We start from the raw sequence: 19,783 nt of genomic DNA, 5'->3' as shown, positions 1-19,783 counted from the left end.
GCTACGTGAAATAAGCCAGTCACAAAAATACAAATATTGTATTATTCCTCTTAATGTGAGGCATATGTGAAGTCAAAGTCAGAGACAGACAGTAGAATGGTGGTGGCCAGAGGCTGGGGAAGGAGGAGTGGGAGTTACTGTTTAATGGGCACAGAGTTTCAGTTTGGAAAGATGAAGTTCCGGAGGTGGGTGGTGGTGAAGGATGCACAGCAATGTGAATGTACTTAATGCCACTGAACCATACACAAAAATGGTTAAAATAGTAAATTTTATGTCATGTATATCTGACCATAAAACAAATTTTTGTAGATCACCGAAGAAGTCAATATGGACAAAGAAAAACTCAACGTTAAAGAGAAAGAAACTTTTTTTCAATCAAGAGATAAGTGCATATCATTAAGCTCAAGGTTTAGATTGAGGACAATCATTGTGAGTCCTGGTAAAGGACCACCATACTCAGTTTTAAGAACAATGTCAGACAAGTCCCCTTGTAGCTCTTGCAGACTTTCCAGTACTGATGAAGGGTCTCCTTTCAGCTTTGTCCAGCCCTGTCATTCATAATAGACGAATGAAAAGTCCCAGAAACCTGTTCTGTTTGGGAAGGTTTTCTTTTGTTCTAGGCTTCGGTGGTTAATATGCTTGACAAATTTAAGAGTCTCTCTATCTCTGTAGACCAATGCCAAAGAATTGTTTTCTGGATTCACTGTTAGCAGCTGAAACAGGCAAATACAATGGCACATTAGAACACAGCTTATTCTCAACTCTTTTCTTCAATGAGTCACCACTGAACAGATGGTATCCATAATAAGTACTTAAGACTGGAGACAGGGGCTAGTAAAGATCCTTTACTAGGAAGAGCTACTGCTCTGGATGGCAAGACATTTCTAACAAGCCCCATTCCAATATATACCCAGAAAGAAAGGTTTCATTTAATGTATATATTCCTTGCTACATTGGAAAATTAATGGAAATGTACCATGCGGCTCTTATTTGGAATTTCTCAGGGTAGAATAAATGCTTAGTGATTATCCTTTAGCATCTTCATTCCACGCCGAGTACTTTCTAGTAGAAATTAGACCACTGCCAGGCAGAGCAACATGGATTTATCAGTTAAGGACACTGGTAGAAGGTCATAAAATTGGGTTTTTGAAGAATGGAAGCATCCTCAAGAACCAGAAAGATGGTTTGCTATCAGGAGCAACTTACCTCTTCATCTTCACCTTTGGCAATGTAGGAAGTAAAGCCGCCGTATTCTGGCTCCCAGCCTTACAAAGGGAAAACAAATGGTATTCAGAAAGCTCTCAATGCAAGAGTTGCATCATCTGCCTAAATCACTGATCCCAGGCTGCTTAAAACTGGGGGATCTGAGAGTTCAGGAGTAACCAACTCTATGATTTATGAGCCCAACTTTACTTACTGTTCAAGCAACACTGAATAAACTGAAAACTAAGAATTAATTACATAAAAGCTATAGATCAAGGAGGGAGGTGTTCTTGGAAATTATGGTTCGGTCCATCTCCCACACCCTAGTCCTACTCTGAGTTGGGAGAATGAAATTTATGACCCCTAAGGTCCCTTCCAACACTGAGCTCCTGTGATCTGGGATCCGGGCCAAGCCAGATACTTCTGAATTGGTTCAGTTGGAGAGGGGCGCCCAGGAGAGACTGCCCTCCTTAAGGAAACACTGCTTTCCGTCCTCCCTCTTACCTTCACAGCCACAGTAAAGAAGTAAGTCTAGGGCAAATTCAGTCTTGCCGTTGTCATGGATTAAAGTGTAGTGACCAGTCTTCCAATGCCTCAGTTCCCCTTGACATGTGGGAACACTTGATTCTAAGAAAAAACAACAGAAGGCCAGAAAAATATTAAAATCACTTGGATACCAGTGCTAGATCGCAAGGGAATGATAATTAGGAATGATACAGTACTAATGAGAAGTCATTCTCTTAAACCTCAGCTGACCTGTTCCACCAAATGAGCCTTACAACGACTGTCAGAAATTAGCAGGTGTGACTATTTGGGGGAAAAAAGTTGACTTTCTAATTCTGTCTTAACCATTGATTTCAGATGGAGTAGATACTTAGCTGCCAAAAATAAAAAATTAAAACATGAATATTACCATTTTTAATAGACTTTTTAGAGTGATTTTAGGTTTACAGAAAAATTTCCTAGAAAGTACAGTTTCCATACTCCTGTCCCCAGTTTCCTCTATTATTAACATCTTGTCTTAGTGTGGTACGTTTGTTACAATTGACAAATCAATATTGATACATTATTATTAACCAAAGGCCATGGTTTACATTAGAGTTCACTCTTTCTGTTGTACATTCTATGGTTTTTGAGAAATGCATGATGTCATGTGTCCATCATTACAGTATCATACAGAACAGTTTCACTGCCATAAAACGCCCCCGTGCTCCACCTGTTCACCCTTCTCTCCCTCCCAACCCCTTCCAACCACGGATCTTTTTACGCCCTAGTTTTGCACTTTCCCGAATGTCGTGTAGTTGGAATCCTACATTATTTAGCCTTTTCAGACTGGCTTCTTTTACTCAGCTATACACGTTTAATGTCTTTTCATGGCTTGATAGCTCATTTCATTTTAACTTTATCCCATTCTGGTTGGAGAAAATACTTTGTATATCTATCTTTTAAAATATATTGAGACATAATTTGTGGCCGAACATGTGGTCTATCCTGGAAAATATAAGCACTTGAGAAGAATGTGTATGCTGTTGTTGGGTAGAGTATTCTGTACATGTCTGTTACACCTAGTTGGTTTATTGTGTTAAGTTACAACATTATTAGAATCAAATGTCCAATTTTCAATAACGACAACAATAAAAAAATCACAAGACATACAAAAAAACAAAGTTTGGCCCAATCAAAGGGAAAAAGTCAACACAAACTGTTCCTGAAAAAGACCTGATGGCAGATATACTAGAAAAAGACTTTAAAACAACTGTTTTCAGGATGCTCAAAGAACTAAAGCAGATATGGAGAAAGTCAAAGAAACTATGTATGAACAAAATGGAAATATCAATAAAGAAACAGATTTAAAAAGAAATCAAAAAAATTCTGAAGCCGAAAAATACAATAAGTGAAATAAAAAAAAATTAACTAGAGAGATCCAAAGGCAGATTTGAACAGGAAGAAGAAAGAATCTGCAAAATTATCAAGATTGAAGAACAGAAAAAAAATATGAGAAAAAGGTGAGTAGAGCCTAAGAGACCTGTGGGACACCATAAAATGGACCAATATACACATTGTGGGAGTCTCAGAAGGAAAAGAAAGGGGCAGAGAGACTATTTAAAGCAATAATGGCTAAAAATTCCCCAAATTTGATGACAAAGACATGATATAAACATCGAAGAAGCTAAATGAATTCCAAGAAGGATGAACTGAAAGACACCCACACCAAGATACATTATAATCAAACTTTCGAAAAACAAAGAGAATCTGAAAGCAGCAAGAGAGAAGCTGATTTCTCATCAGATACTTTGGAGACCAGAAGGCAGTGGGCTGGTATGTTCAAATGCTAAAAGGAAAAATAGTCAACCAAGAATCCTATATCTGGCAAAACTGTCCTGAAGAGGGAGGGGAAAATGAAGACATTCCTAGATAAAAGCGGAGGGAGTTTCTTACCTATATACATGTAGATATGCATATGTTTAAATAGCAAAAAAGAGTGGAAGGATATATTTCAAATGTTAATAGTGGCCACCTGTAGGTGATTATTTTCTTTTTACTTATTTGTTTACCAAACATCCTGAAATGAACATGTTATTTTTACATATATTTTTTTAAAAACAAAAACTTAACATTGTCAGGTGCAACGGTTCTGGGTATCTTACTGAATGTCCCCTTGGTATGCCAACATTACCGCTATACATGCTTTAGCAACTGTATAGCTTTTACTTTAAAAAGCTTTATAGCTTTTATGATGGTAAACTTTGTGAACAGTGTCTTTGCTCATTTACATGTGTATTCCCCACTCAGCTCTGACCCAGGGCCTTGCATACAGTAGATGCTCAATAACAGAATAAAGCATCTATTGGTTGTGTGCATATATTTTCTTCCAAGTTGCAGGTTCACATAAAGACAAAACCAAAAAGGAATAGAAGTGGTCAAATACTTTTTTCAAAAAGCTCTCCAGGCCCCACTGATCTTCACCCAATTTTTTATAGGGCCTAGGTACAGATGCCAGTATCGATTATCAAGGAAAACCAACCTTTTAAAGAAAAGGCTGTCTTGTGTGTTGAATAGCACAGAAAGCCATCTGGGTCTGGTTTTCTGAATATCTGTGGTGACCAAAGTGACAGGTCAGTTTGGGAGACTACAGAATCTGAGTTATATTGCTTGTGGTTAGTATCTCACAATGCTGGTTTTATTTCCGTGGGTATCCACCTCCCTTATCTTTGCTCTTCTAACTGCATAGGGTCCTTCTCAAGAAATCCCGAGTGGAAGCAGAGCATGATACAACTGAGGAGAGGAACTGGATAGATTTTCTCATCGGATTTAGCAGGTACTGTAACACTTAGGTTGAATTTGTAGTTGCTCAGTTAATGGTGCCAACATTTCCTCAGAAGTATTACCTCTTAAATTTTCTGTATTTTTTCTTTTCCATCTTGTCTGTAGATAATTAAACTTCTTCTACTTTGAATAATTTCCTTCTCCCTATCTGTCCAAATTCAAGCAGTCTGTTATTTTCTCAGTCTGTTATTGCTCCTTAGCAGAAATAACCTGCTCACTTTCCTCTCCTTTATGCTCTTATGTTTTAGAGTAATTTTAGGCAAAGCCAGTCATATTTCTCTCTACCGTTTGTACTATTGCTAGCCTAATAAAATATACCAGCTGTTACTCCAAACCAGAATGCTCTTCCTGCAGATCTTTCTTGTCATTCAGATCTGAGCTCAGCTGACAGCAACTCAGACAGGCTTTTCCACATTGCCCATTCACCTGGAGGCCATGCAGTCACTCGGTCATTCCTGAGCACATACCGCATCAAAAATATCTGCACAGCATTTATCATTATTGACGTTTTCTAGTTGTTGGTGTATACATTTAATCTCTGTCCTCTCCTATTAGAATGTAAGCTTGAAGAGAGCAGAGACCTTGTCTGTTTTGTTCTTTAGCTCCTGAAACAGGGCCTAACATACAGCAGAGGCTCAAGAAGTATTTGTTGAATGAGTAAATGAGTGAATGGTGAATGCTTAATGGAAAATAAGGATGAGTCATAACAAAGCTTACCTTTCTCTGCTTCGTTTTCCCCTGGCTCTGGGTCTGTCTGTTCATTGCTCTTTTGGCTGTTGTTGCTGATGGCCGCCTGATTCTTCTCTGGCTCAGAGGAGCTATAGCTAGTCCCTTCTTCAGTGCCTTCGGAAGCAGAGGCTGCTTCTTCCTCTTTTGTGTCCTCAATTTCATCTTCTTCTGAAGGAGCCAAGAAGTGAAGTCTCAGGCCTGTGAAGTTGGACAGCAGCAAGAACAGAGCCTCGGAGCGAAACAGCGCCATGCAGTCCTTCAAGGTGTCGGGAAGCGTGCTTTCCTCAGCTTTCTCATAAAACCTGAAGAACAGCCATGTCAGTTGTTCATCAAAGCCACAGATGGAAAATTACTCATGGACTAAAAGCTGATCATTTGCTTTGTACCTCTCTCCCTACAGCTTGGCATAGCTTCCTAAATAAAGCACACACTGTGACAAGAGTGCGATTTTATCAGGGCTTGCTGTTGGATGTCCCTGAGTACCAAACGTCATCAGGGCAAATGTCGTATTATTGAAGGTGAGCCTTGCAGACAAATAGGCAAGTGCCAAATGCAGAAACTAATGTCTTAGATGATGGGGTCTACCTTTTGTTAGGGGGCCCTCGGCTGTTCCATTTCACATCTCCTTTCTCCAAAGCTTCACAGACCTCTGCAAACTTCTCAGGCTGGAAAATGAGCAAATAAAGCAGTTAGCAAATAAAGAAGCAGTTAGCAAATCTCCCTGTGGTCCCACACTGGTCTAACAGGTATAGCAGTCCCTCAGAGTCACTGTGGCTGATTCCTAAAGGGGTCAGTTAACTTTTACCCCCTTCATACAAGATTCCACAGTTTTGATAACGTGAAGCCAGAGAGAGACTGGATAAATTGTTAGCATGCTTCAGCCAAGAGACCTGTCATTTTGGGCCATTTCTTTAAGCAATTGTTTAGTTTATGTCAAAATGCTCAACCTCTAAAATTCCTTCATTTATTAAATGAAGATCATAATACGAACTTTTTAAATTAAAAAAATTTTAAATTTTTTTTTTTTTAAATACAGACTCTTTAATTCATAAGATGTAAGGGAAAAAAATTAAACTGTGTAACAGGCCACGTTATTACAATGAAAATTTCTGTATAACAACACAAGATTCTCTAGGCCTCAGCTCATTCCCTTTATTCAGTCAGCATTCTAAATTTGAAAGTCAAGTACAGTACAGAAGGTATTAACCTATTGAAATATTCTCACAGAAGGCTTTATATGTACTTGTTTAATGCAGTTTCCCGAGGAGTTTTCTAAAAACAGTAGTCCTATCAGCTTTAAGTAAGAAAAAGGACCCCAAAGCATGGTTTAGGTAAGCTGAATTAAACAAGTTTATTTACTAGACTACTACTCAACTTCCTTAATATGTTAATATCAGTTATAAGGTATAAGTATGTACTGTCCCTCAACCTTTTTTTCATGGAAGAACAGCTCTTAGGCCTGTGACTCCATGGGACCCAGGGCCAACTGTGAAGCACCACACCAGGGCACATGCTCCTGTTCTGCCTCGCGGCAACTCTTCAAGGTAGCTCCCAGGCAAGGCACGTATTATCCCAGTGTAACCGACGGTGAAACGAAAGCTCAGAGAGATTTCGTGTTTGGCTTCGGTTAGTAAAATCATAGAGCCGGGACATGAATATAAGGTCTCTGCCTTCTGATCTAGTTCTCTTTCCACTATAATGGGCTGCCTCATCGCTCAAACATTCATTAATAGGTGTTGATCAGTCAGTAATCTGTCACTAAGATATTTGTACCACATTCACGAGTAGGAAGGGAACTACACACAACTCTCCCTCAGTGTAGAAGCTTCTCTATGTGTGTACCGTTAAGGTTCGAGAGAACTGCAGAATACCCAAAGGAGTCTTAGCCCACTAAGCATACAACTGATACCAATGTTAGCTATTATCATCACTTCTATATTTTATTTGAAGTAGAGGATGACATAAATATTCTAACTAGGAACAAAAGGAAAAACAACAAAAACTCTCTTGGGGATGCCTATTCGCCCACCCAAGAAGCAAGACCACATGCCAAGCAAGATGTACTGGACGGGATGTGCTGACCTACCTTAAGGAACTCCTTTAAGAGAATTTCAGACCTTTCTTCAAACTCTTCTTGAATTTGAATTTGGTAATCCATGTCCAGATAAGTAGGGTTGATCCAGTCATACAAAATTTCATGCTTACAAAGAAGCGGCAGATGCAAAAGGCGAGTTAATAATTCCTATTGCTTGTTCTTACATCATTTCACACTAGTAAAATATATGCAAACCCCTACTTTATAACTGTCTCCCCATTAAACATAAAGTGCTGGAAAACTCTGCCTGAGAAAGACACTATCAAAAGTTTATCCAAGAAAAGTGGAAGGGTAAGCTCAAAGTCCAGTTTCATTATCAGGAACAGCCAGTTTTAAAACCAGGAAAACAAATGATGCTAAAGCTGCTAAGAAAACAATGCCGGCAACAGGAATTTATCCTTACATCTTGCGGGACGTGAGGGTTCCGAGGTATGACAGGTTCAAAGTAGTTGGGAGGCCTGGTCAGCGAAGGACCATGAAACCAGCCACTTATAGACAAACGCGACTTTTCTTCAGACAGGACTTCAGACACCTGAAAGCACAAGACCAGTGGCACATCGATACAAGGAATGAGGAGGAAGATCACCGGCCAAGGCACACTAATGTCAGGATCCTTCAAGCTGGCCACGTAAGTCCAACAGGAAGCTGTCACATTTAGATAATGAGTGACTGAAAAGCTTGGTCCTTAGTACTCTATGTATTTGTGGCTCACAATCTTTACCTGGTGAAAGGATACTGGAGACACTTCGAAGAAAACCAGTGTGTTCCACGAAGGGACAAGAGACTTGACAATCTGCTTCGGCTGAAAGTGTTCTACACCAGGAGAGAACAGACCCATAAAAGTGATATCATCATCATTAACCATTTCCATCCAGGCCACCTCGTTTCACCATGACAATACTCAAATTTCTAAAGGTATCTACATATACCCTTCAGATCCCAAACTGCCACTCCCTTCCTTCTGTTTCACTCATACTTGCTGGTTCTGCCCGGTGACATCTGTTCTTCATTACACCACCCATCTATTATTGATGAAGGCTGAGAGTTTCCTGGTGTCAGTCATTAAAATAAAAAAACTCCAACTTCCTGTCAAACAGACCGGTTCTTGCAGAGGCGTGGCCCCAGGCAGCTTTACACGCTCTCCATCCTTCCGTGGTCCTACTCAGAAGTCAGGTCTGACTACTGCTCATCTTAAACCAACTAACTTACCCCTGGAGTCATGGCTATGTCCAGTACAACTTAGGTGGTTGTCAGGGCTGGCCGTGACTGACTCCTCCCGTAGCAGTCACTGTAATCAGTGGCTTCCATCTCCTCTGAGGAGCACAGACGTTGTGCATAAGAATTCAGAAGTGGCTGCGTGTGGAAGAGCACACATCTGTCTTACCATCAACACTGAACAGGTCCAGGGTGCCCCCCAAGCTGCTGTCCCAGGGAGGAACCAGGTACAGAATGAAGGCGATCCGGCGCCCTTCCAGCTCGTCGTCGTGGCAGAGCAGGGCATCTGCAACAGTTTAACGCACACCTTAACGTCCCTGCGCAGACAACGGGCAGCTGATACGACCCTGCATTTAATACCTGTCCATCTGACAGTCATCTGCAATGTCAGCTCCTCTGGCGCTCAAATGACACTTATTTCTCCTTTTTCATAATTAGAGAAATAAAACTCCCTATTGAAAACTAAAAACACCGAAGAACACGTATGTAGTAAGACCTATAGATAATCACTAACAATATTTTAACATATATTTTTCTAATATTTTTCCTACATACATGTTTTTGCTTTTGAAAAAAATGGTATCCTACAGTAGTTGTTTTGTGGCCTTTTTTTTATTATGTGGCAAGTGACTTTCCATATGAATATACACACTTGTCACCTCTTTTAATGGCTATAAAGTTATCCTACTATATAGATTAAGAATTAGCTCCTTACCCCCTTTAATCCATCCTTTATTTGTTGTTTCCATTTCTTGTCTATTAAGAAAGAATGCTTTAATGACCATCACTGCACGTAGACCTTTTCGTACTTGTTCTCTTTAATTTCTTGAGTAAGTTTGTAAGAGCCATTAGGTGGGGCTGAGCAAGGCAGGCAGCCATGCAGAGTGGGAGAGGGAGGGAACGCTGTGGTGAGCTGAGGTCATTCCCACATGGACAGACCGTTTCCATAAATAAATAGACTGAAGATAATGGAAGCCAGGTTTCTCACTATTGAAGAATGAAATTACAAATAAAAGGAGAAATCTAGAATGAACCCTATAATGTTGAATTGGAACTGGAGGATTCAATATAAATTCTGTTTCCTCTCTCTCTCTCTTTCTCTATCTATATCTATATCTATATCTATATCTATATCTATATCTATATCTATGTACATACATACAGATATGTACATACAGATATTTACACAGATATCTAGATAAAAGTACAGATATAGAAATACATATACATGTAAATGCTTGTGTATACATACGTGTGTGCATGTATACTTGCTACCTCCTTCCTCTGAAAGGGTCTGGGAGCAGTGACGCCTAATAGCAAAAACACCTAGAATCCAGATCTTGATTTTTTAGTATCATTCTTCACTAAAAGGAACTGGGGTTCTTTGGAAGAATGGCCGACTCCAGGTCTAAAGCATGAGAAATGTGAGGAAAGTCTGGAAAATCTTGTTTTGCCATAAAGTAAAATATATGAAGAATGATGGGGATGTATCAAAAGGACACAGCGGTCAGTTTAAAGGGGCTCCCCTTGATAAAATCGAGGACAATATGAGCACCAATATAATGATACTAACTGAGAATAGCCCATACATAAATAGTAATCCATAAATCCACACTGACACAAATAAATGAATAAATAGGGAGAGGAAAAGGTTGTCTTTACAGTAGAATGACAACTAACAAATGTGAAAGAAATGATTTTATTGTAAGAATAACCATCTGGCAACATTCATAGTAATAATTTAGCAAGAAATAATCAGTGGATGCTAAAACAAATAAAAGTCTGAGGAGAAACGGGAAATCTACATAATCTTAAAGTATCTTCCCAGAAAATACTTATTAACTTACAGAGAGAAAAAGAACAATTTACGGTAGAAAAACGTGATATCAGCAACCACTTTACTGAAGTGATCGAAGTTATCATCACTAGTAATATGACAAACAGAAACCACATACCACTTGATATGGTGCAGTAGAAAGAACACATCGTTCTATAATATTCCTGCCAAAAATGCATGACCTGAATCTAATCAAGAGGAAGCGCTAGATAAACTCAAACCGAGGGAAGTTTTACAAAATGACTCAGCTGTCTGGATCGATCCAGACGCATCAGGAAACAAGGAGAGATGGAGGAACCGTTAGAGACTGAGGGAGTTTAAACAGATGTGCCAGGACTGCGAGTAAATGCAACGTGCGGTCCTGAACTGGGTTCTTTTGCTATAAAGGACCGAACAACGGAACTTGTGCGGAGCCTGGGGATCCGATGGGAATTACGGCTCAATCTTAATTCCCTGATTTTGGTGCTTTATTGTTATCACGTAGGAGGACGTCCTTGTCGGCATTACTGAAGTTATTCAGGGGACATGGAGCATCATAATGGCAACCTACTTTCAAGTAAAATAGAAAAAAAATTATTTGTACTATGCCTGCCACTTTTCTCTGAGTTTGAAATTACTTCAAATTAAAAAGAAAAAAATAAGGGAAAAAAAGGACATATGCTATGACTCTTCATGTGTATCACTAAGTTATCCTTGAAAAGTTGTTACCAAGTTAAACTTCCCCAGGACAAAAGTTACACCCCAAACAAAACAAAACTTTTTCATCCAGGTGAGAAACCAAACATGTTTTCAAAAAGACATTTAGATGCTCAGAAAGGGAACTCGAAGGGTGTACCCCAAACTAGCGACAATGGATATTTCTGAAGAGAAAGGGGGGGATGCAAGGAGAAAGTGAAGAAAATGATTTATATCTGTATTATTTGAATATTTTTTCCTTAAGAGTGTATTAACTTATTACCTTTAAATTTAAAAAAAGGAAAAAGAAAAATGACCTTGAGGGACACATTTGCTCCCGAAGAAGTCTAAGAGGAGAGGTTACAATACCACCTCTGAATTTCCTGCCAGTATATGGAAAGTTGGTGTGTATGAGCATTATCAGCATTTTTCTGAAAATATGGGCAACAGCTTTCATGGTATTCCCAAAGAGAAACACTGCATTATATACTCCCCAATACGACGGTTATGTCTGCATGTGGGCTGGGTCAGAGTGTGCTTGTTATGAAGATCCTAATGCTATGCAGGCATGCAAAATCTAGGATTTTGATACCCTGACACTATCTGCCACTGTTTAGTTAAAGTGTTTAAATCTTACAGACATCGGGGCTTTATCTTTTTTTACCTGAAAATTCATATTTAGCACAGGACATGTCAATGGTAGATTCCAGGTCAATCTTGGAAACGTCAGAAAGCCAAGTCCGGAAATCTTCAAACAGAATTTTCCTAGAAGTGTAAACAAAAGATGACCTGTTATGCCATGGAGTGGGCTCCATTTGGATCTATGCCACAGTTCTTTTTTCCTGGAGCTGTGGTTTATTCAAAGGAGACTCATTCCCAAGAATGTTCTTCACTTTAAACTTCTATAGTTTAGGATTCCTAGATCATATCCTTCATTATTTTCTCTGGATAAATTCTTCTAAGTGAAACTATACTACTAAAAGGTAAGCCTAACTTTTAGGGTTTTGATACATCTTTCAAAACCATCTTCTAAGAAAGACTGTAGCAGTGTATAAAAGTATCGACACTTCTGTCAACAGTGGAGATTTTGTGTTTACTATTTGCCAACCTAATATGTGAAGAACAGTGTTGTTTCCTTGGTTGCTGAGAAGGTCGGACATATTATCATTGAGAACGTGGGCCCTAGAATCAGACTTAGGTTTGTATCTTGGCTTCCTTGATTTTTACCTAGGTAGCCTTGAAGAAGTTACTTAATTTCTCAGTCTGTTTCCTCCTCTACAAAATGAGATAATAATGTCAACAAAGATTGTATAATATAACATTTAAAGAATTTAATTGTCAGCCTGGCACATATTAGGCACCCCACAAATATGATTACTTGTTTACCTTAAAGCACAGATGTGAGGCTCTCTTCTCTTCTTCAGATCATCAGACTTGATCATGAAAAAGACAAAGAAAAGATCCCTTTCATATGTTAGACACACGGAGGAGAGCAGTTTAGTGAGTACTCCGGTGGGATAAGAGCCTGGACTCTGAGGTCAAACCGCCTGGTCCCTCCATTTGGCCCCTCTGTGACTTGGCCAAGTTACTTAGCTTCTCTGTGCCTTATTCATTCAACAAAGATTTACACAGTCATTACTGTGGTCCTTATATTCTGGTTGAGAGAGACTGACGATAAACATAAAAAGTCGATTATTAGTACAAAAGGTGGTAAATGCACAGGAAAAACACAGCAGGGTAAGGACTGGGAGTGCTGAGAGTAGGGAAGGGTCTGGAGCTAGGAAAGATGGCCGGGTTAGCCTGCACTGAGAAAGACTCGGAGGAGGGTGGGAAGTGTGCCAAGGGACTCTCCAGGCAAAGAGGACGCAGGACCCTGAGTGTGAGGCTTGCTTGGCTTATGTCAAGAAATTGCAAGGAGAATGTGTGGCTACAGCAGAGAGTGAGGGGGGAGCAGTAGGACATGAAGCCAAGGAGGCAAGCGGGGCCTGAGAGCCATCCCAAGTGCTTTGGATTTCATTCAGGGAAGTGAGGGACCAGTGGAGATTTTGAGCACAGGAGTAACATGATCCCATTTATGTTTTTAAAAACGGAGAGAAAATTCAGGTAACATCAAATTGACCATTTTAGCCATTTGAAGGTGTGTAATTCAGTAGATTTTAGTATATTCATGATGTAGTGTAACCATCGCCACGATCTAATTCCAGAACACTTTCATCATCCCAGAAAGAAACCCTGTGCCCTCTAGGCAGGCAGCCCACATCCTCTCTTCCCCCAAGCTCCTGGCAACACTAACCTACTTTCTGCATCTCTATATTTTTGCCTGTTCTAGACATGACATATAAACAGAATCATACTGTATGTGGCCTTTTGCATCCAGTTTCTTTCACTTAGCATGTTTTCCGGGTTCACCTATGTTGCACCAGTATTAGTACTTGATTCCTTTTTCTGGCTGAGTAACATTCCATTGTATGGATATGCCACATTTGTTTATCCATCCATCAGTTGATGGCCATTTGGGTTGTTTCCACTTTTTGGCTACTATGAATAATGCTGCAACAAACATTTGTGCACTAGTTTTTATGTGAACACATTTTCAATTCTTTTGGGTCCATTTTCATTTTAAAAGAACATAATGGCTGTGATTGTGTGGGTGGGCAAGAGTAGAAGCAGGGAGACTGGTTAATACACTAACAGAATGATCCTGAGGAGAGAGAAAGATGGCTTGGATCAGCTGCTGGCAGTGGAAGCAAAAAGATGTGAATTTTTCTGGTTATATTTTGAAGGTGGAACCTGCAGAATTACCCAATGAACTGGACAGGAGGTGTGAGGGAGGAAACTAGGATGACCTTAAGGATTTTAACCAGAGTCACTGGAAAGATCGAGTTGCCATTAACTGGGATGGGTAAAATTATAGATGGAGATTTATGGGGAGAAGATCAGGAGTTTAGTTCTGGACTTAAGTGTGAGACACTTTTAATAGAGATCCAAGATTAGAGGCAAAGTACAGGGCTCCCTGGAAATCTGCTTGGTCCGAGGGCTAAGCCCGGGAGTATTTTATCATTAAGAAGTCAGAGACAAAAAGAAGACCTCCCAAAGGAAACTAAGGACTCGCCAATGAGGTAGAAGGAAAACCAGGAGAGCGTGGTATCCTGAAAGTAATGCGAAAAAATACATCTCCAGGAGGAAGGAGTAACACAGTGCGTCAAACGCTGCTGAGGGGTCAAGGAAAACCAAGCCTAAAAACTGATGATCCAGCTTACTAGTGTGGCTGTTGTGAGTGACCTTGACGAGTGTAGTTTCAGTGGGGTGTACTAGGTGAAAGCCTGATGACAGGGGCTTAACAGAGAATGAGAGGAATTTGAGACAGTACGGACAACTCATAAAGAATGCTAGGGACAAGGGAAGCAGAGGAAGGGGGTGGCAGCTTAAAGGGAAAGTCAGACGAACAGAATTTTTTTTCTTAAGATGAGATGATTAGATTTTTTTTTTTTTGTATGCTGAAGAGAATGATTCAGAAGAGAAGGAAAAACTGATGTAGAGTTTCCTCAACTATAAAGCAGGAATAGTATGTCCTTCATAGGATTATGAAGATTTATTGAATTAATAAATATAAAGCACTTAACATGGCATAAAGCATGCACTGAATAATGCTTGCAATACAAACTACTGGGCTACTCCTAATGACAAACTTGGTTAGGGGGACTGGAAGATGTTATAGACTCCTCAATTATCAAGTCAATTCACAGTACAAGCAAAGAGGGGTACAGGTAAAGTTTGAAGAGACAGGAGATTGAAAATAGGTTTTACATTTACCGTCTTAGCATGAAGAAGCTCAGTCCCAAAGTAAGCATAGTAAAAATTATTCACAGCAGTTTCCCCAAGCACCCATGGGGATCTAAAGTAATGGCTTCTCCCCACCCATCCCATCACCCAGGACCCTTTCTATTATTTTGCCTGTCACTAATTTCACAGTTAGATGTGTTTTAATCTACCAAATTGCACTAACTAAAAACCACTGTGATTTCTCAGTTTTGGTAGTCAGAGATGTATATAGCTCTAAACCAACAAAAGAGGTCTAGTGCTATAAAAGTTGATACAATTACAAAGGCAGACAACATCATTTTTAATTAATCTATGCAACTTTACTATGGATAAAGTTAATTTTCATGAGGTATTCGGAATTATTATGAGTCACATCGTTTGTTTATTTAACCCGGTTAATTCAGTCATATGTCCAAGGCCCAAAGAGAGACAGATTGGGGGACACGACTAGCTGACAATAAGCTCTAATGTAGAAGAATGAAAGCAAGAAAAAGAAATCTGTTATTTACTTTCTTATCTCAGATAAAGAGAAGTCAAAGGGAAAAGGCAAAGAAAACGAAATAATCTTTACCTTTTTCATTTTTAATTTTTTGTGTGTGATTTTAAGGGCTGATGTCCTTGAAGTTTCATAAATGATTTTCAGGAATGATGTATGCCATGTACTCAAAGATAGCTCCCAAAACGGGGAAACCAATGACCTATATTTCTATCCCTAGATTGGGCCTGTCTTTTAAGAGTGGGAAAACCAGCTTTGATTTTGAGATAGTCTTTTCTGCTAAATTAAACTGTGTGCCCAAAAAAGAATGGATCTAACTCTCTATAGGACATAGTACAATGGAGAGCATATTGCAATACATCAAGCCACCTCAACAAAGACATGAATCCAAAAATTTAAATGATTATTTTCTAATGTACAGCTCTCTTCGGTATACCACTCCCCAAAATATACTTAATCTCTTTGTTTATAATGTACTTAACTCATTGGCTTACCGTATTTCTTGACTGTCACCATCGCTATCACCTCTATTATTTTAGATTTTAAAGTATTACAGGGCAGGAACTGGCAAAGACTCCCGTATAATAATTATAGTACCTAACACATAGCTAACAGTAAGCATATGTTAAATGAATGAATTCTTTTAACAACATCAAGGCAAGGACTCTCCAAGGCAAACCCAACTAAAACCTCAAGTTTAAAAGTATTAAACAGTTTTATAGATAATAAATTTCTGAAGTAGAAGAGCCAATGGAAAGGGGCATAAATACCTGCTGGAACTTGTACAAATCATTATACTTTTCATGGAAGTCCAAATTCAGAAGTTCCTTCTGAAGCCCTTCCAAGAAGTTTTGGCTTTGGATGAAGTTTGGGATCACACAGTGAAGAAAGGGGTCCATGTCCATGACAATGGCTTCTGTTGGAATAAAAACATATGGCTTTTTTCCTTTTGTATTTTTGACCCCTGAGTAGCATAGTACAGAGAATACAAAAGGGGATGGTCATGAATTTTCAGGAATCTAGTACCTAAAGTCTAAGCTTTGGCGGAAAAATTATAAGCTCTTCTCTTTTTTCTTTATACACTCAATGCTACTTTTAAAAGATACTGTACTTACAATATTAGTCCTTAAGATGAGTACAGGTGATATCACTAAAGTAAAGTTTCCCGCTCTTTTGTGTTTTTTTTTTAGTTCAATGATTACTTGAGTCTTAATTTATTTCCCCCAAAACTTAAAATGAGAGTAGCAGATTAAAATTGAGAATAGCAATACCAGCTGGCAATTTTCCTTCAATCTCTTTTCTTTCCCCAAGTTACTAAGTTACGATACACATACTTTTTTTTTTAATCAGTTCAGGCATAATTTCCTCTAATTTCATGATTTCTCCCTCGACATTTTACCCACCGCTTCTAGTGGGCTAATATGTGCCCTTCTAATAATCATGTCATCATCACCTACCAAGCACCAGGCACAGTGGTGCTTTACATGTATTTTCATTTAATTTCAACAACTCTAAGGTAAACATTATCAGTATCTCCACCCCCTACAGATAAGGAAATTGAGAAGTCTCTGAGTGTACACAGCTTGTGCTTTAAACACTAAGCCATCATTTTCTATGTGCATCTAGAGAACTCAGGAGTCCCCTCTTTAAAGCACTTAATTGAAACAAAAATCATGGCAAACTTTAGACGGAAATGCATGGCGCATTAAGCAGCGTTCTTATCCTATATATTGGTATGGAAAGCTGGGGTTGGAATGGTTCACCGAACGTTTCTTCCCTTGGTCAACAGGTTTACTTTCATAGGTCATATAGTTGAACTATATAGGCACTAAAAAACCCGAGTAAGCTCAGGTGCCCGCTACCTAGCAGCTCACAACAAACGCTCTGGCTACACTATCATGGAACAACCGAGCATCATCCTCGGAGGCAAATATCACATAAGCCGCTCAAATATATGTCCAAATGTTTATTGGTCCTTACTCAGGGAAATGTCTATTGATGCATATGTGCATCGGTTTATTAATCTCATTTAACATCTTCCTAAGGTAAATACTATTAGCTATTCCATTTTACATAGGAAGGAACTGAAGTTTTGACAAGTTAAATCCATTGACAACATCGCACAATCAGTGGAACAGATTCCGTCAGTAACCCTTGATTCCAGAATTCGACCATCAACTTTCATGCCCTCTACTTCCCCAAACTCTCCGGCCTACATTTCTTTCTCTTCTCAGGTTTCTAAATCCAAACTGAACTTGGAATGAAAGGTGGCAGCAGGCCAGGCAGGAGGGTCGGAGGAGGCTCTCTTCAAGAGCCTCTTCCCTTGTGGGCTTGACTAGAGTGCCAGGACTCTCAGAGGCCCCTGGACGCCGTGCGGCGACTCCCCCTTCGCAGCACCCGGTTACCGTGACGGAACGGCGTCCTGTGGCTCCAAGCCTCGGCCACCTGCTTTTTCAAGATTTCCTCCGTGACAGCGTCCGAAAACTCCGCCATCACCTCCTTCTTTCTCTTTTTCCCGGTCTGACCAGGACCGGGCTCAGCTGGCCGTTTCCCATTCATCTCTTCATAAGCTACAGACCCACACCACGCTAATCAAGCCCCTATTTGCCCATGGAGACTACAATTCCCAGAATGCCCCTTTCCCAGAACCATCCAATAGGAAATACCAACGTAAGAGGAGGCGGAACCCACACATAATTTACCAATGGGAGCTCTAGATCTTGCGAACATCCCTCCAGCGGTCGGTCCAATGGTGCTCCGCCTGGCAGGCCACGGCCTCTCTATTTCCTGCCGCCAGGGGCTCGGAATGCACTTCCGGCGTGCGTACGCTTCTCCTTGCTCTTTCACGTTAATGGCGGGCGGCTGCTGCTGAGTGGAACGCAGGTAACCGCTGCTGGCACCGGGAAAGTCTCCTTCCCTCCCCCTTTCCTCTCGCCGCCAGCGCCCGAGCTTGCCAGCATGTCCGTGGTGCCGCCCAATCGCTCGCAGACCGGCTGGCCCCGGGGGGTCAACCAGTTCGGCAACAAGTACATCCAGCAGACCAAGCCCCTCACCTTGGAGCGCACCATCAACCTGTAAGTGCTGCCTGGCCTTCGCGCGTTGCTTTCCTTGTTTCCCCGTCTAGTGAGCGCTCCTCAAGACTCCGATCTTCCGGCGCGACCCCGGCCCTCGGCGGGCTTCACGCCTCCCCACCACCCCATCTCCCGCTCGCGAGCGCACGCCTTTTCTAGCCCCCGCAGGCGCTTTCTTGTCCTCCAGCGCCAAGAGGTTAGAGTTCTGCTTGAGAAGGTTTTCCTTTTCCGTAAAGGCTCGTTCCAGTGCCCCTGTATTCAGTCATTATAGGAATAACCCAGGTTTGCTTGGAATTTATCTTTCCCCCACCTCTCCAGAGGTAACCCACCGTAAAACGTGTTTATCTTTCTAGCTGTAAGCGGTCGAGCCCTAGCTATAAGGCCTCGACTTAGGATTTTCAAAACTCTCTTAACTGAAATTGCATTTTAGCTCATGAACACATTTTTATTCATTCCTCTGCTCCTTATGCATTCACATGCCCGCCGCAGCGAGAGCATCCAGGCACCTTAGTAGGCCTCCACAGCAGAGGGTGGTTGCAGTTATGGTTGGGCTTTCAGACCGAGGAGGGGTCTAGAATGTAGCCCCAGGGAACCCATTGTGGCTGCGTTTTATTGTCTGCTTAAGCTCTTAAAGCCATTGCATTTCGAGGTCACTCTCACAAGTATTCTAGCTGTGGCAAGTAATTGGCATTTGGGCTGTGTCTTAAGAAATTATCAGTATGTGCTTTTATCATTCCTAAGAGTTTGTGAGGCACTGTGATGCTTACTCTAATGGAGGAAAGTGGCTTTTTAATGCTGGTCAGTGTTTAAAGGGTGCAAGATTTACTGATACTGGTGTTTGAGTAGGATAGTTTGGGTGTTTCTCTGTTTTATAGTCAAATAGATGAACCTTTTCCCCCTCAAAAGTGATTTGAAATTGTAAAGATGGTTATTTTTGTTTTATTTGACAAAACGTGCTGGCTTGGAAATTTAGGTTATATAAATGTTGGGTTTATGAAATCTGGAATTAGTAGAAAGTTGCGTATGTGCAAGTTAATATCTAGCTATTACATTAATAATAATATTTTAATTTCATATCACTTTCAAAAAATCCTCATAAGTGGAAAAGGCAAATAAATGTTCTTTTAAAAAATATGAGCATCGCTCTTGATTACTTTTAGAACTGTAAGAGGGTTAGAACGGTAAGAGGGTTTTCCCTCTATTTTCCTTGATTACTAGATCAGTTTGCATTGAGCCATAATGTAGTATTGGTGAAATGTTTTAATCTTTGCTCTGTTAAAGTTGATATAGTACTTTTCCTTTTCTATATAAAT

The 19,783-nt window shown here is 40.3% G+C and overlaps 2 protein-coding genes across 2 annotated transcripts in view; one reads left to right on the top strand and one right to left on the bottom strand.

The window, feature by feature from the left end:
* Nucleotides 1-249: 249 nt before the first annotated feature.
* Nucleotides 250-18,032, bottom strand: OGFOD1 (2-oxoglutarate and iron dependent oxygenase domain containing 1). The gene is made up of 13 exons (XM_006908767.2): nt 17,805-18,032; nt 16,170-16,315; nt 12,468-12,514; nt 11,746-11,846; nt 8,739-8,855; nt 8,076-8,167; nt 7,758-7,886; nt 7,346-7,459; nt 5,845-5,924; nt 5,248-5,561; nt 1,708-1,830; nt 1,207-1,265; nt 250-713 (listed from the first exon to the last, which is right to left on the bottom strand). Exons 1-13 carry the CDS (start codon nt 17,956-17,958, stop codon nt 552-554), a joined length of 1,638 nt encoding a protein of 545 aa, XP_006908829.1. The 5' UTR covers nt 17,959-18,032; the 3' UTR covers nt 250-551.
* A 180-nt stretch (nt 18,033-18,212) lies between these two features.
* Nucleotides 18,213-19,783, top strand: part of NUDT21 (nudix hydrolase 21) — a 19,260-nt gene continuing 17,689 nt past the window's right edge. The window contains exon 1 of the mRNA XM_006908766.3: nt 18,213-18,473. Coding sequence (XP_006908828.1) covers nt 18,358-18,473 — 116 coding nt within the window. The 5' untranslated portion in view covers nt 18,213-18,357. The remainder of the gene's footprint in view (nt 18,474-19,783) is intronic.

Source organism: Pteropus alecto, unplaced genomic scaffold (genome assembly GCF_000325575.1).
Source record: "Pteropus alecto unplaced genomic scaffold, ASM32557v1 scaffold123, whole genome shotgun sequence".
Lineage (NCBI taxonomy): Eukaryota > Metazoa > Chordata > Mammalia > Chiroptera > Pteropodidae > Pteropus > Pteropus alecto.
Note: the sequence above shows the minus strand (reverse complement) of the source record. Positions and strands in the feature narration are given on the sequence as shown.

Bases quoted from the DNA above. Each gene is read 5' to 3' on its own strand.
- OGFOD1 (XM_006908767.2), bottom strand. From the start codon at position 17,958: ATGAATGGGAAACGGCCAGCTGAGCCCGGTCCTGGTCAGACCGGGAAA. The intron at 16,316-17,804 runs GTAACCGGGTGC...TTATTCCAACAG, and splicing joins CAGGACGCCGTTCCGTCACG to AAGCCATTGTCATGGACATG. The intron at 1,266-1,707 runs GTAAGAGGGAGG...TCCCTTTGTAAG, and splicing joins TCTTTACTGTGGCTGTGAAG to GCTGGGAGCCAGAATACGGC.